This window comes from Phaethon aethereus (genome assembly GCF_964289735.1).
Source record: "Phaethon aethereus genome assembly, chromosome: 6".
Classification (NCBI taxonomy): Eukaryota; Metazoa; Chordata; class Aves; order Phaethontiformes; family Phaethontidae; genus Phaethon; species Phaethon aethereus.
Window position 1 is genome coordinate 43,303,398 of NC_138580.1, and position 14,859 is coordinate 43,318,256.

Below are 14,859 nucleotides of genomic sequence, written 5' to 3' on the forward strand. Positions count from 1 at the left end.
AAATACCTGCTTGTCCCAAAACCAGGTTTTCACTGGGACAAGCCCACGGCACTGCCTCCTCTGCCCATGAGGATGCCGGGGTCCCTCCAGACAGGCCAGATGCTGCTGGCGTTTGCCGGAAGAGGGAGGAAAAGGCGAAAAGCCGAGCTTCCCCGCCTCGCCAACCGATTTGTCCTCTAGGAGATTAGTCTCCTTCCCTGGCTTACAGGCAGATTTGTGGCTGCTCCATCTGCTCGAGCCCAGCAGGTCACCGGGTGCCGGGGAGGAGCGGCCGGAGCCCAGCTGCCTTCCCTGCTCCCGGGCATCCCGGGCAAAGCCAGCCCTGGGTTTGCACCCTGCGTTGGGCGTTTCTGGCTACATGTGCCGGAAAGGAGCAAAAAACCTTAGAGCTATGTAGGTAAAAATCCTGCTTGCGATGTGGTTTCGCCCCAAGGGTGCTTGTCGATGGGACTGATGAAAACTGTGTGGGGCAATGGCAAGATTTTTTAAGCTGTTGTTGGCTGGTAGAAAACCTTGAGGATGCTTGAGAACCTCCCCTTCCACCCAGGATGCTCCCAGGGAGATGAGTGTCCTCTAAACCCCCCTTGGCCTTTGGGAAAGCAGGCAGGTGGGTGGGTTTTCCCTGGTTTTCCCAGGCTAACCCATGACGTTCCTGTCAGGGCTTTGGGGATAAATGGGAGGACATTTGCTGGCTCATGAGCACTTTAAAACTACGTTTTTCCAGAGGGGAAAACCAGGAGGGGATAGGGGCGATGTGGGGCTCTCCCCTCTCCCGCTCCGTTGCTCCCATCACGTCACCAGGCGCCGTTTGAAGGTAGCGAAGAGGCTGGAGATAAGTTAGGGAAGAGCTGATGACAAGTGGGCTTGCGGAGGCTGGATTTATAGGGACTGACTGAACTAGGTTTGTGGAAGCCAGGCGGGGGGGCTGCCGGGTGATGCCGGGGGCCGGGGCTTGGGGCTTTGCCGGGTGCCGTCCTGCTCCCAAGGCTGTGGGGACCGCAGGACACGGGAGCCTTTGCCCGTGCCCAGGTCTCAGCCAAGAGCAGGTCTGGCATGCTGCTGGACCCAGGAACACGCTGCCTTTTTGGCAGGCATGGGGCCGCATGGGCCCCCCCCAGGGACGCTGCTGGTGGGGCAGCTCTCAGAAAGCACCAGTTTCTCTTCTAAAGTGGCAGAAAGTCACAAAGAGGGGAGCGGCGGGGGGTGGAGGTGAGATGCTGGGATGCCAGTGCCATCCCCATCCCGTTCACCCACCGCTGCAGAGCCCGGGGCGGGACCGGTTTCAGTCCCTCGTCTCCGTTCTCCTTCCCTTGCCGATTCACCAGGAATACCGGCGCGGGCTGCCAGGTGTCAGCTCGGAAATCTTTTAACTTTACCTCGTCTCCCCAAATGGACAATGTCTCCGCTCATTAGGTACCCGCCCAGGGGCCAGATGTCAGCTCCGCTCATGGCTTTTCTCAGCTCATCTCTGCCGAGGCTCTTGACGGCTTTCGAGCGCTCAGGTCCCATCACGTCACGCTGGCTCCTGCCCGCGGGGCTGCCCGCTCTGCCTGCCCGGCGGCCGTGCCGTCCCGGCGGCGGCTCGCCTACAGCTCCCCCACCTCGGGCTCACCACCTCCCCGTCCCGAGGAGTGGGGTTTTGAAGGGTGTTTTGTTAAAAGGCTGGAAAATAACGGGCACCGGTGGCACACGCGTGGCATGCGTGTGTGTGCAGAGCTGGAATTGGTTTTCCTTGCCCGGGCAGCGCCTGGGAGGAGAAGCCATCTCTGAAGCCTGCCCTTTGAGGCTGATGCATCCCGACAGCTTGTTCACTGGGACATTAAAATCATTGCCTCTCTCTGCGTAAAACACCCAGTAAGGCAGATGACGGGAACGCAGGTCAGGGGAGGATCGTTCTTTTCCCTGCGCCATGAGCGGCGGCACTGAAAAGCCCAAGCAGCAGAGGAAAGCGGATCCCTGGGGCGCAGGGGCTGCTGCACCCCATCTGGGTGGGATCCGGATCCCCCCCTGACAGGATGGGACCGGCAGCCTTGGGGACAATGCAGATGGGAGCCACCTTGCTAAGGTTCCTATCTATAAGGCGTACGATAGCGCAGGGACATGGTGATGCAGTGGGAGAACATCCCCATCCCACCCGGTGCATCCCTCACCAGCCGCACAGCATGTTTTCCCAAAGAGCTTGAGTTTTCCCCAGGGGGGGCTGCAGCAAAGCAAGAGGACATCTGCAACCTCTCCATGCTCTCTGCAGACCTCAGGCCCCACACAGGTGCCCCACGGTCCCAAAGGCAGGGCCAAGCAAGGTGCCCTATGGGCACAAAGAGCCAGCACTCACAGGTAGGGGGAAGATGAAGTCCAGCTTGGCTGGCTGCGTTTGCAGAAGAGGCAGGCTGAGTGTTGGAGCAGGCTTTTTAATTTTTTTTTTTTTTTTTTTTTGGTGGGTGGTATGTAGTAGGGGATACGGGAGGGCCAGGTATTTGGGGTGGTGCAATAGGGCAGCATGCCAGGGTCCTGAGGGGGCTCCTTCTGCGTCTCCAGCCCACTGTAGGCACGGAGAGGGGGAGACTCTGGGCAGGGCTGCTGAAAATCTGGTTTTGCCTGAGCAAGCTTTGCTTTGAGGGACCCTTAAAAATGGTTCCTGGTGTGACCTGCTGGGTTGGGCTGGGCAGGGTGCCCTGGACACCCACCAAGGCAGTGCCAGGGGCAGCCCCCATGCCCAGGTGCCGCTTTGGATGCCCGCAGATGTCCTCAAGACCAGTGTTCACCAGCTTGCTCAGCCTGAGCAAAAGCAGGGGAGTTGTCACAACCTCATGGACCGGGCACAGGACCAGCTTACGTGTGGAGGTATCCATCATCTCACCTCTGAGAGGCTGGGCAAGCCGCACACAGTTCGGTCACCTTTGCGTCCTATTGATACCACGTGGTCAAACCCTCTTCAGAGAACATTTGGCCACATCTCCATGATTCCTCCTTACCCACTCAAGAAGAAATGCTGTGAAATTTCAAGCCCACTGGAACAAGGTGGCTGAGTCCTCCAGCATGCACGGGCGGCATCAAGCTGAGGGTGCTACCGAGCCCCTGGGGACTGCTGTCCTGCGTGGGGTCCATGCTCCTCAGCGGGCTTGGTTCCTCTCTAGGGTGAGTTCAGGATGCTAAAATGTCATAGTCTACAAAGGTTGATTTTTGGGGAGACTGGCCACATCAGTGCATGGGAATTAATTACATCCTCAGGTGGTTTTATCTGGGAGCGATAGGTGTGATTTTGCTGGGATCTGGACACCTCTGCCGCTCTGCTGTTCGCAAGCGACTCCTTCGGCATCCTGGGTGACCCCTCGTGAACATTGCTGACCAAATTTGTTAATGGGACCTAATCCATGAGAACTAGTGGACGAGTTGGCCATGCAGGGATGGAGCTGTGCTCTCCGCTGCCGCGGATCAGGAGACCAAAAGCTTCTGGTGTGATAAGCTTGCTGGTGTCTTTCTTACAGCACCAATGCATGTTTCACTGGAGAGAAACAACCAGGAAAAAAATTAATTGGTGATTCTCCTTGTACTGCCAGAGCAGACACAAGGTGCAGGGTCTTTAGCTGGAGAGAGGATTTGGGAGATGGTGGTGAAGGTGATAGTCTACCTGCAGACCAAAACATTGCTTGTCCTTAAGCTTGTGATGCTGTCATTTAAGACAACTCCTGACTGCCTTGTATGGGTCACTGATGAGCAAGATCCCGCTGTTGTGTGATGTGGGGACACAGGCAGCTGCCAAAACCAGGGCCTCTTCGGCCGTGGTGGTACCTCTGGATGACCTGGCAGAGGTCTTCTGGAAACAGCCCCACAGGAGGTGTCAGGGGATGCTTAAAGCAGCTGTGGTCAAGACGTGCTTGAGGCTTCTGCTTGGAGGCAGCTTTTGGATTACTTGAGGTGCAGTTGTACCCGTGCTGGGTCTGAGGTTTGTCCCCAACGTGGCTCCAGCCACGTGTAGGTATGTCCATACCTGGAGGTGACCTGCACCTTAATCGCAGAAAACGCTAGTTAAGTGGCTTGACAAGCGTGTGCTTTGATCGACCTGCTCCTGTGCATCTCAGGGGGCTGCAACACATAGAAATACCAGTTTTTGAGACTGGCTTGCAATTCCATCTGCACCAAACATTTAGAGGAACAAGCTCTGCTGGAAGCAGGAGTTTTGGTGCATGGGCGTGCACGTGGTGCACAGTGCAAGACCATGGGGTCGTGGCTGGGAACCTACTGTGCAACACGTTAGTGTTAAGGGCAGAAGCAGAGCTGCTGGGAGATGGACCAATATTTGATTAAAGAAATTGCTGACAAATTCTTGGATGACGCATTTCCAGAATGCTAAGCCTTGTCTTGGGCTAAACTCAAACCTATGGCTGGAAGACAAATAAAGGTTTCCTTCCTCATGAATTCATGGGCCGTGTTGCTGTGCATCACTGCTCTGCACCTGCGCAGGCAGCGGGGAGGCAGGACATGCCCGTGGGGCTGGGGTGGAGGGTCTTGCATCTGCACCGGCTCTGGGGAGTGGGACGGGGGCTTCCTTGCAACCCCTTGTCCTTCCAGCACCTTGAATCCTTGTCTGAGCCTCCTCGTTTGTGCATATTTTGATGAAACTGGTGTGTGGTCGGGATTTTTCCTTCTTTTTCTCAATACTGGAATCGGTGAACAAAGTTTGTGCTAATCAGCATTAAAAAATTACCAAAGATTCTTTGGCTCAGGGCTGTTTTACCTGTGCGCTTCCCTGTCCCCTGGGTTGCCCAGACCCACGGTGGTGGTGCCGGGAGGATGCTCTGGTGGGTTCCTGGATAGCGGGGCTGGCTGGCACCCCAGGGTGCTGAGATGTCATGCTGTCTTCCAGGTCCTCCCCTGCCACCTCTGCTGCTGACCCCCAGCCCTCTGCCCACGGCCTCCCCGACGTGTCCCCGCTGCTCCTCCAACGGTGAGTCGCAGTTTGCAGTTTGGGTTTTCCATCCTTTCCAATTTTTTTTTGCTATTTTGATTTGGGGTTTTTTGTTCCCCCTTTGTCTTTTGAGAGTCCATGGGGAAGGATATTGTGATTGTTAGTTAGTGGGATTTAAAATATATTTTGCTTGTGTAGGCTCAGTGGAGAGTAATGAAGTTCCTCATGGTCCATCCTGGGATCTGTCCTGCTTGCAGGTGACACCATCTGGGGATGCAGTTGCTACCTTGGAGGACATGGCTGCTGTTCAGAGAGACATATAGGGTATTATAGGGAAAAAAACGTTAATTCTGAGAACAGTCGGTCGCTGAGAGAGGCTGTGTCATCTCCATCCTGGGAGGCTTTCAAGCCCCAACGGGATAAAGCCCTAGACGGCCTGTCCCGATCTTAGTGCTGATGTTGCTGTGAGCAGCGGGCGGGACCGAAGGCTGACCTCGGGGGTCCCGTGGGCTCCCCTCCCACTGATGGGCTCCTTCCCACGGCAGCGGCGTCAGCCGCTGGTGCCCAGGTCTCCGGGGATGAACACGGTGGGTGCTGAGTCACTGGGAAGAGGAAGGTCTCCCCTTACAACACACGACCAGCCCCGGCGTGTCAAGAGCAGCACCGGGTCCAAGCAATGAGTGGGGCCTGCAACTCGCCCACCCCACAGCCCGAAGGATATTTTAGGCGATGGAGAGGTTTTTCTGCCCTCTGGTGCTCAGCTTATTAACGGCTCAGGCTGCTCGATTGATTTTATTGATGGGTAGTGCATGCCCCAGTTAACTTATTGCAGCAAAAATAAAGCCATAAAAATAGCCCCGCGCCCATGTCACGGAAACGTGCTGGATTATTTCCATTGCTGTGGTGGTGAGATTTCTGGATGAAGGAGGCCCCCGGCTTGCGCTCCCCCCGTGGGACCAGTTCCCACAGCCGGACCACTGGGCTGCGGGCACCTGGGGGGTCTTGCTGGGGTCATGTCCTGGGGACCCCCTCCTCCACAGCCCGGCTCTTTGGATGACTCCCCTTGGTTGACGCATGGTGGGACAGAACCTGCCGAAACCTGCTCTGAATGTAGAGAAAATTATAGGCAGGGCTTTGCTGCCTGTCCCGTAAACAACCCAAAGGTTTGACTGGCTCCCGGTCGTTATGTCGTGTCCGTCCCCAACCTAGACCATATTTTGTTTCTCTCTGAAACTCCCTTTTCCTGCACAGCAAGCTGCCATCGCGTGTCCTTCCTCTGCGCTGTGCCTAACCTCGGCCATGTCCTGGTCTGCAGGCTTGTGCCGCGGACCCCCGGTTCCCGCTCCGTGCTCAGCATGCCCTTTTCTGGTGCAGCCGGACCCTCCGAGGAATCGCTCTGGAGCCTGAGGCCAGCCTGCAGGGTAAGGTAAGGCGAGCTCAGTCCCTTTCCAAATCCTGTGGGGTCTTTGCAGCTGCACCGTGGTCTCCCTTAGGCTATGAAATGCCTGCAGGGATGCCGGGGTTGGGCTCTGCAGAGAGAAGTCCTGCTGCACCGCAGGGACCCAGCTCCGCCTGAGGGGCAATGCTGCGGCGTGGGAAAAAAATGGGAAGGAGGTTTTGCTCCCTGCATGGTGCAATCCTGCTAACAGGGCTTCTATGAGAGGTGTGTTTTGCTGCTGGGACCTCTCTCTGCCAAGGGGCAGGCGCGGTCCAGCATCCGTGCAGGTTGCAGGTCCCCCATCCTGCCACCTCTGCCCTCGTTGCACTCAGCCGCCCACTTTCCACCGTGTTGGTCACAGGGGTCCATTAAAATCAGCTGAAGAGCTAAGCTGGGAAGTGCATAGACAGGGTCATTTTCATCATCCGCTCTGCTTTTGTTACTAAAATAGATTTGCTTTGGCCTGGGGCCATCGCGTTGTCCCAGGCATTGACTATTGCAAATGGACAGTGGGGCAACATTTTCCATTAGCGAAGAGGAGGACATGCATCTCCGAGTGAGAAGACAGCTCCATAAAAGAGAAATGTTGTAGCGACAGATAAACCCACCTCTCTTCTCTCCCTTTCTTTTTAAAAGTGTCGCTAATCCCTCTTCTCTTCACACAAAACCGTGGGAGAGACCAGCCGGAGCAACACCCTATACCTGCGACAAGATGGTGCGTTTTGGAATAAGGAGATGGAGGGTTCCTCAGAGGAGCTGCAGGTGACCCAGTAAGGGGCAGCAAGTGTAGAACTTGCCCAAAAACCTGCCAGGAGACTTGTCCAAGGTCACTGGTGATGTGGTGGGTACCAGTTGTGCCTGGCCTTGAGCACGCGTTGTCTGAGGTCTCTGCCGTCATCGTCTGTGGCTCCTGTGTGCTATGGGCAGCCTCTTACAAACACATCCATCTGTAGAGGGTTTTTGGGAGGACACAAGGAAGCTTTGGCTCTCCTCCTGGTAGCTTGGAGGCCATGAGCTGAAGGAAGCATGCACCCAAGAGTGCATCCTGGGAGGGCTCTGCCTCTTCCCCACTTGCTGGCATCTCCCTGAGCACGGCAGGTCTTGGGGAAGGGCTCCCCATTGCCAACCCCTGGAAAACTGGGACATGTCCTTGCTGGGGGGACCGAGTGTCCAGCCTGGGACCAAGTTCCCAAACTGTCCTCCCACAAGTGCTCATAACCCCAATCTGTCCAGCAAGTGCGTTTTATTCTCTGCCTTTAGTGAAGAGACTTTTCTGCAATAAGTGGCTATTAAAGCATCATTTGGATGAACATCACAACATCCCACAACTCCCACATCCCTCCAGAAAGGTCTCCGACCTCATTTTTCTGCCTTCCCACACTCCCTGTTCAATGTCCCATCCCTTCTCCCAGGCCTGTGCCTCGGTCCCTCTCCCACATCCGCAGGCAGGAGAGGAGCCTGGTGCCCAGCTCTGTGCAAACCAGCAGCTTCTGGCTCAAAAGGCAAAGCAAGGTGTGGTTTGCATTTTAAGTGCTAAGCCCTCTTCAAGGCTGTGTCTTGGACCTCTTGCCCCATGGGATTTCACCCTTTAAACTCAGAGCTAATCATGCGTGTGTAGAACCATGACAATTTTATAGAAAACCTATGGGTGTGAGGGACACCTGGAAGAGGACTCTGTTTTTGGAGACCACTTGGCACTGCGGAACTGCTGCTGCATCATCTCGCATACAGGCGATGCGACGAGTGGTCACTGCTGCTGCCGGGGGCTGGCCACGCTGTGGGGCGAGCAAGGTTCTTGGCTGGGAAGAGGGGAAAAGCCGGCCATGGTGTGGCACGAGGCTGCACGAGGTGGTGGTGGGGACATGCCCACCAATAGCAAACGATTTCCCAGTTTGACCCTTCTGCTTAATCTGAACTTGAAGGTGAACGAGCAAAGCTAACGGCATCGATCGGGGCTGCGGCTGATGAGCACCGTGCCCTGCGGAGAGCTCGGCCCCCAGCGTCGGGTCCCTTTCTCACCCTTTTTTTTCCTGCCTCCCCTTCACGCCTTTCCAAAGCCATCAGTCAGAGCGGGGCCCGGCGCGGCACCCCGCGCCGCCGACCTTGCTGGGGGCCAGGGGAACGCCATATAGGCGCCCGCGGAGAGCCGCCCCGCTGTCTGATGGGCTTCTCGCAGCCGCGGCCACCGCTCCGCCGCCGGTCAGCCCGGCGTCTGCTTGCCGTCAGCGCGGGGTGCGGGGAGGCACGTGCTAAAGGCAAAGGCGTTGGTACCGATAAAGCCTGTGCTGTGCGTGAGGAGGTACGTTGCCTGTAGGTAATGCAGTTTTCTGCCGCGCTGCACGCCGATTCTCCTGACTCGAGGGGTCTGATGCCTTAACAAGCAGCAATGCGCTGATGGTGTTTAAGACTCGGCACGTAACCTGAAGCGTCTCCGCGCTGCTTTTAGGTCTTTAGATAAAATTGCCGTACGACCTGGCAAATTATACTTCTGTGGGCCTCTGGGAAACAAAACCTGAGCAGAGGTTGGAAACCTAGAGCTTGTCTTGGCTAATACGTAGAAAGCTCCTTTTGGGGGAAAGAAAGATGACGCGCCTTCCCTCGGTATCTTCCGTGCTGTAGCCACAGATTTGCTGCAGCTGAAAATAACAAACCATTTTAATCTAAGTATTGCTTGTTCTGATCTTTTAATCCAGCTTGCTTTCTCTCGGCAGAGCAGCCTAAAATTATTTCTCTGCCTGCCTCTCTATTATATAATTATTCAGAAGATTACTTGGGAGCCAGATTTCGCTGGGCATCGCTGGGGAAGGATGAGGGGGCTGTGAACGGGGAGCTGTGGGGCTGGAAGGTGTGGGGGGGTTCTCCTCTCCCCTTGCACGTTGGCCGTCGCAAAATGCGGGGGGGGGGGAAGCAATGAGCTGAGCGCTTTTGGCTATGTCCATAGTTTGCATTTGAGTATGGCAAGTTTTTCCCTCTGCATGTTTTTGTTGGAATAAAATGCCCCATCGTCTGGCTGGTGACTGGAGAAGTGTGACCCTCCGAGCCAGAGAGGATTTCTGGTGACACCCTGCACTTCTCTACACAGCTTGGGGCGTTTTATGGCTGTACTTCTGTCCTTGATGGCAGCGTGGTGAGACAGCCCGGCCCCGGGAAGGACATGGAAATAGGGACTGGGCTCCTGGTGCCTCCCGTCCCCGCACAGAGCCATGTGCGGGGGAACGGCTGTGGCGGAGAACCAGCTGCCGGGCTGGGTGCCGGGTCGGGACGCGGTGGTGATGCCCAGAAGGCATGGAGGTGGCCAGAGCTGTGCTTTCTCATCAAAGCCCAAGCTCAGCTGCTGCTTCGAGGAGCCTTTGGTGTTGCCCATAGACAGGAAGGGCTGGAGCCCTCGGATGATGGGATGGCTGGGGACAGCTGCTCCGCAGAAGTAATGCTACTGAAATTCAAGTGCAGATGCCAGAGGTAGATGCACCTGGGGCTTCCCGTTGGCAGGGGTGATGAACAAGCGTATCGCTGGCACGACAAGATGGCACAGCCGAGGGATTTGCCAGGCAGAGACTCAGACTGCCAGAAAAACACAGTTTCTGACTGGCATGACCTATGGGCTTGAGCTTTCATGGGAAAAACAAGAGGATTTGTTGGGCTCCAAAAATTCCTTTCCTCCTCCCCAAACTGAGTGTCCTGATTCCGATGGGCCGGTACCTCCAGTTACCGAGAGAAGGCCAGCAGCTGCCTGGCCGGTGGACCACGGCTGGCTGGGATGTGGTGGCTCAGGGCTGCTGTCCCCAGGGAAATACAGAGCTGGGGCCAGGAGGGACCCCCAGCGTCAAAGGCAGATGCTGGGAGATGTGGCTTGTCTCGCCTTGCTCCACGGGGCCTCGGGGACCCCTCTGGGGCAGAACACGCTGCATCCCAGGATTGTGCTGGGTTTTAGGTCCAGCAAGCATCTGTGGCAGGTGGAGGGACTTTGAAACGCCCATGGAGCCTGGCATGGCCGTGCGGTGGTGGGAGCGGGTGATGCCCGCCCAGAGTGTGCCAGGCTCCCTCCACCCGGCGTGGTCCTTCTTCCGAGAAAGCTGTTTCAGCAGACCCTCTGCCTCCAGAGCGGGAGACTTGTCTCTTGGAGCAGCTGGTTGGTGCAACCCCCGTGCGTTAGCCGGGAGGGCAGCGGAGGATGGGATCAGCCTGGAGGGGGGTCAGGAGCAACGCGAGGGCATGAGAGAATCTTTTTTTAGTGGTGGAGCAGTTGTAACACATCCCCTTCCTCCGAGGCTCAGGGTGCCGGCTGAGCTCTGGGGTCCGCAGCCTGGTCCTTCCCTCCGCTGCTGCCGGTGCCGCGATGGATGGTTTAGCACAGCCCATCACCAGCAGCCAAATGTGCGCTGCTGTACGCCCTCCTCTCCCTCCCGGAGGCTTCATCCCCGGAGTGGGTGGGCAGGCACCGCTCTGCCGGTACCCTGGTAAAGCATTGCCAAATTTCCTCCTGCACACAGGCAGCGCCCCAGTGCTCGTCTCGTGCCCAAGCTCCTTTCTCCTTCATGTTGAAAGCGTTGGCCGGTTCACCCTCATCGCCTCGAGGCAACGTGATTTGCTCAGTGGCCTTTAAAAAAATAAATGAAAAAAAAAAAAATCAAAGCCCACTGAAATGACAAGAACATCAGCGGTGGGTGCATCCCCTTTTCCAGCAAACCAAGGGATTTGGGAGAAAATAGGTCACGTGCTCTTCATCCCGTGCCACGTGGTGGCCCTCCCAGGGCCAATGAGGTTGGGAGCCCTCTGCGCCGTGTGGCGAAAAAAATCACTGGGATTTTTTTTTCCCCATAGCATTTTTCATCCTTTCCAAACGTGAAAAGACCGGCCATCTGTCTGGACCCCTCTCACACCAAATCGGCACTAAAGCGGCTCTTTGGGGAAGGTAAGAAGATTTAAAAGGTTGTGTTGGTGGAAGACCACCTGCTGCGCGCAACTTTTCCTACGGATGAAAATCAGGGAAGAATCATGAAACGAGTCGGGTCTGGGGCTCCAGTATGGGTTAAAAGAGCTTTGAATGCTTAAGAGCCATCTTAAGTGAATCTCTTGTAGAGGAAATTTAAGTCTGTGTCGAAAGGGAGGTGGGATTATGGGAGAAAGAGGTGCGCGAGCGAGGGGGTTAGTTTAAGTTAACAGCTGCTCCTCAAGTCTCTCCTATAAAATATTTGCAAAAATATCTTTGCAAAATGGTTTTGCAAAATATTTTTGCAGAATTCTTTAGCAAAATTGTCGTTCTCTGTCACATTGTGTGCTTTATTTTACTAAAATTCAGGTTTGCCTGTGTCTTGCAGCTAATGCTAAAGATCATCTCCCCGGGTAGGGAAGCGTCCACTCTGCGTCAACCCGAATATTCAGCCATTCCTAATTTGCGTGATTTACGGTGCAGGCTTTGGGCAGCGTCGTTTATGTACGCGCTCAGAGTGGCACAAATCAAATTGCCTTAAAGAAATTGGTACTAAAATAACATGGACGTTAATCACGTCTTAGTCTGGCAACGTAATAAAAACCCCCAACCCTATTTGATTTAATTTTTACCTTTTGGTTCTGTTTCCAGTAATTTTTTTTTCCTTGCGCCGAGGAAATTTGGTTCGGAGAGAGGAATACCTTTTAATATGAGGCTCGCTTTGTTTCCTTTACAGTTTGCCATCAGATAACCATTTTACTCAGCGTGGCTAAGTTCTTTCTGATACCGTTGCATTTCTGTTGCATTTTCTTTGGTTACACCATTGCTTTATAAGTAGAAAAGTGAAATATTAGTTGCAAAGGTTATACAGGACTTAAATGCTGTTGAAATCAATCCCAAAATATCATCTCCTTATTTTAAAGGGAAAATGTTCTCGGATGTATTTTTCTTGTAATCTGAGTTTGCCGGGATACTGTAATTTTAATGTGAACCATATTAGAAAATCTTATTTTATTAGTCAGAAGTCACATCCGGCTTAAAAATAAACCAGAAACAGTGGATCAAGGACGTTGTGTTTAAGTTTCCATAAAATGATTGACCTTTGTTTTGACAGATGCAAAGACAGATGCTAGCCTGCATTTTGATACAGAAACCAAACCCCGAAAAGCAGCAGTTTTTCCTAATATCTGGGGTTTTGTTTTTAATCCAGAATTCCAAAATAATTCGGTAATATTTCTGAAGCCCTTAATCTCAGACTTTCCCCTTCTTTGATGGATTAATTTATATAAACATATTTAGTACTCTCAGATACAAAAGCAAATTTTAAATTCTTTTTTCCTGGGAAATAACTGTAAAAAAATGTTCTGTTAATCTTGCTGAATTAAGAGGACATTTCTTTCTGAAGAAAACCGATCATTTCGGGGTGGGGAAGAAAAGGCTACTGACGGAGACTAAGGGAAAAACAACCCCTTTAAAGTGGTTTACACACTATTTTAATGTTCATATTGCAAGAGGCGCAAATCCTGCCTTCCAAATGCGTTAGAGCGGCGGCGGGATTTTAGCGCGCGGGATCCCGGGACAGGAATGCTGTCAGAATCGTGGCGCGGGATGCGCGGAGCGGGCCGAGCAAGCCGCCTCCGCAGCGGCCACCGCCGTGAGGTGGGAGCGGAGGGGTCCCGGGTGCCGGCGCGGGGAGACCCTCCCCACCTCGCAGGGCGCTCTCCGGGGTAGCCCCCGACGATGCTTTCACCCCCCGTGGGTCGGTGGTCCCAGGGCCGCTTTTCTCAGGCGGTGATTAATTTTTCCTCCAAGTCGTACAAGTGGGCTTGGGCGAAACGAGTGTTTGCCGGGCGGCAAATGGGAGCGGGCACCTTGCCGGCGGCTCGCTGCCGGCCAGCGTGGCTCCCTGCGGCAGCGGGGCTCGCGCCCAGTGCACGGGGACGAGCCCGAGCCCGCCGGCGGCCGAGCGCTTGCAGCCTTGGCTCCGATCTGTAGCGAAGCGGCGCATCCGCTTCGGGTAAGGCAGAGGATGCTTTCCCGGCCCCGGGACACGCTGCGCACAGACCCCCTGCTCCTGCAGCGCACGGGTGGGCAGCAGCTCGCATGGCTTGAGTTCGCCAGGCCTCTGCAGCTGCTTTTTGGCCAGCTGAAAGGGAAGGTGAATTTAAAGGCAACCCCGATGGGTGAGGGCTGTCCCCATCCCTGTAGCGAGCATCCTTCCGCCTCTCACTGGCCCTGGAGTTGCGATTAGCGTACGCACACGTATCTGGTTTGATTTCTCTCTTTTATTCAGGCTTTGCTAAACGAGCTGGTGGGAGGCGGCGGGTGCCAGCGCAGGGCACCCCGCTGGCACCGGCCCCGCTCCACCGGCCCCCGGAGCCGCCGCGGTACCGCTCGCACCAGAGGCAGGTCGGGGTGTCGGTGGCACATCCCGCCCTGGATTTCGGCAGAGACCGCGGGGTTGGGACCACTGCAGCGGCTGTGCCCTTGCGGCCAGGGCCAGGTTTGGGGACAGGGATGGTTGTGGTCCCTTCGCCAGCAGCCCCGACGCCCGGCCGAGCAAATTCACCGATTCCCTTGCCGGTGCGTTTCGCTCAGTGTTTAGACCCGAGGTTACAGAGGACCTACCGCGGGGAGAAGGAGAGCGGAGAAAGCAGCTCTCCTTGATTTTAATCGGGGTTGAGGTTTAGCTGAAGTGAAAACAGATCGGGAGTGACAGTTTTGGAGCCTGCTGTCAGGGTCTGAGCGCAGCGTGGCGGCGATCCACCCCCGGCCGCCGAGGGCCTCCGTCCTCCTCACCGGTCAGAGCCGGGGAGAGCAGCCACCGCCGAGCGTGGGATGGGGACCACGCAGCCCGGCTCCACCGCCGGCACGGCTGCCGGCTGGCTCTGTCACACGCCGCCCCTGCATCCTCCTTCCTTGCCGTGCTTTTCTCTGGGGGCAGGGGCAGGCAGGGCACGGCCTTGCGGCGGCCACCGCACGTGGACCCCCCCCCGCCCGCTCCCGCTCTGTGCAAATGGAGCCTTGGAAAGGGAAGGGTGGGGTTAGTGCTGCATCCTGACCGATCTGCTCGGTCCTGGCCGAGCGGTGCTGGGTTGCTTCTCCAAGGACAGGGAGACCCCCCCGGGGCCTCCCTTCCCTTGTCTCCCCTCAGTCTCCCATTCCCAAAGAGCATCTCTGGCTGGGGTGAAAGTCACGGGTTGAGGCTTGCAGAGAAACAGGACAGGCGGAGCACTGGGTCCAGCCCTGAGCCTGGAGGAGCCGGGAGGTATGGGGCCAGGCTGGTCGTGGCTCTCCCGTCGGTCTCGCTTGGTCCCCACTCATTTTCCTAAACGTGGAGGGGACCAGGAGAATGATGCTATACCCAGACTGTCCCTTATCTCCCCAGTCCAGGGTGGGGAATGGGAAGACCTGCCTGTTTCCCTATCCCTGGATCAGGGGCGGCCAGGACCTACGCCAGGTGCTTTGAGAAATTTGGTGGCATCCACGAGAGCAGCCCCCAACCACCCCGTCTTTCATCCTGCACAGCCTGGCATTGGGCTGCCATCTACTTTTTTTTTTGCAAAAAATTAAATCAGCAGCTAA

General features: G+C 55.7%; 1 protein-coding gene across 1 annotated transcript in view; it reads left to right on the forward strand.

Moving 5' to 3' along the window:
• Positions 1-6,261: 6,261 nt before the first annotated feature.
• The window catches only part of PCBP3 (poly(rC) binding protein 3), a gene marked incomplete at both ends in the record, with an annotated part of 40,729 nt that continues 32,131 nt past the window's right edge, over positions 6,262-14,859 (forward strand). The window contains one exon of the mRNA XM_082001792.1: positions 6,262-6,327. Coding sequence (XP_081857918.1) covers positions 6,262-6,327 — 66 coding nt within the window. The remainder of the gene's footprint in view (positions 6,328-14,859) is intronic.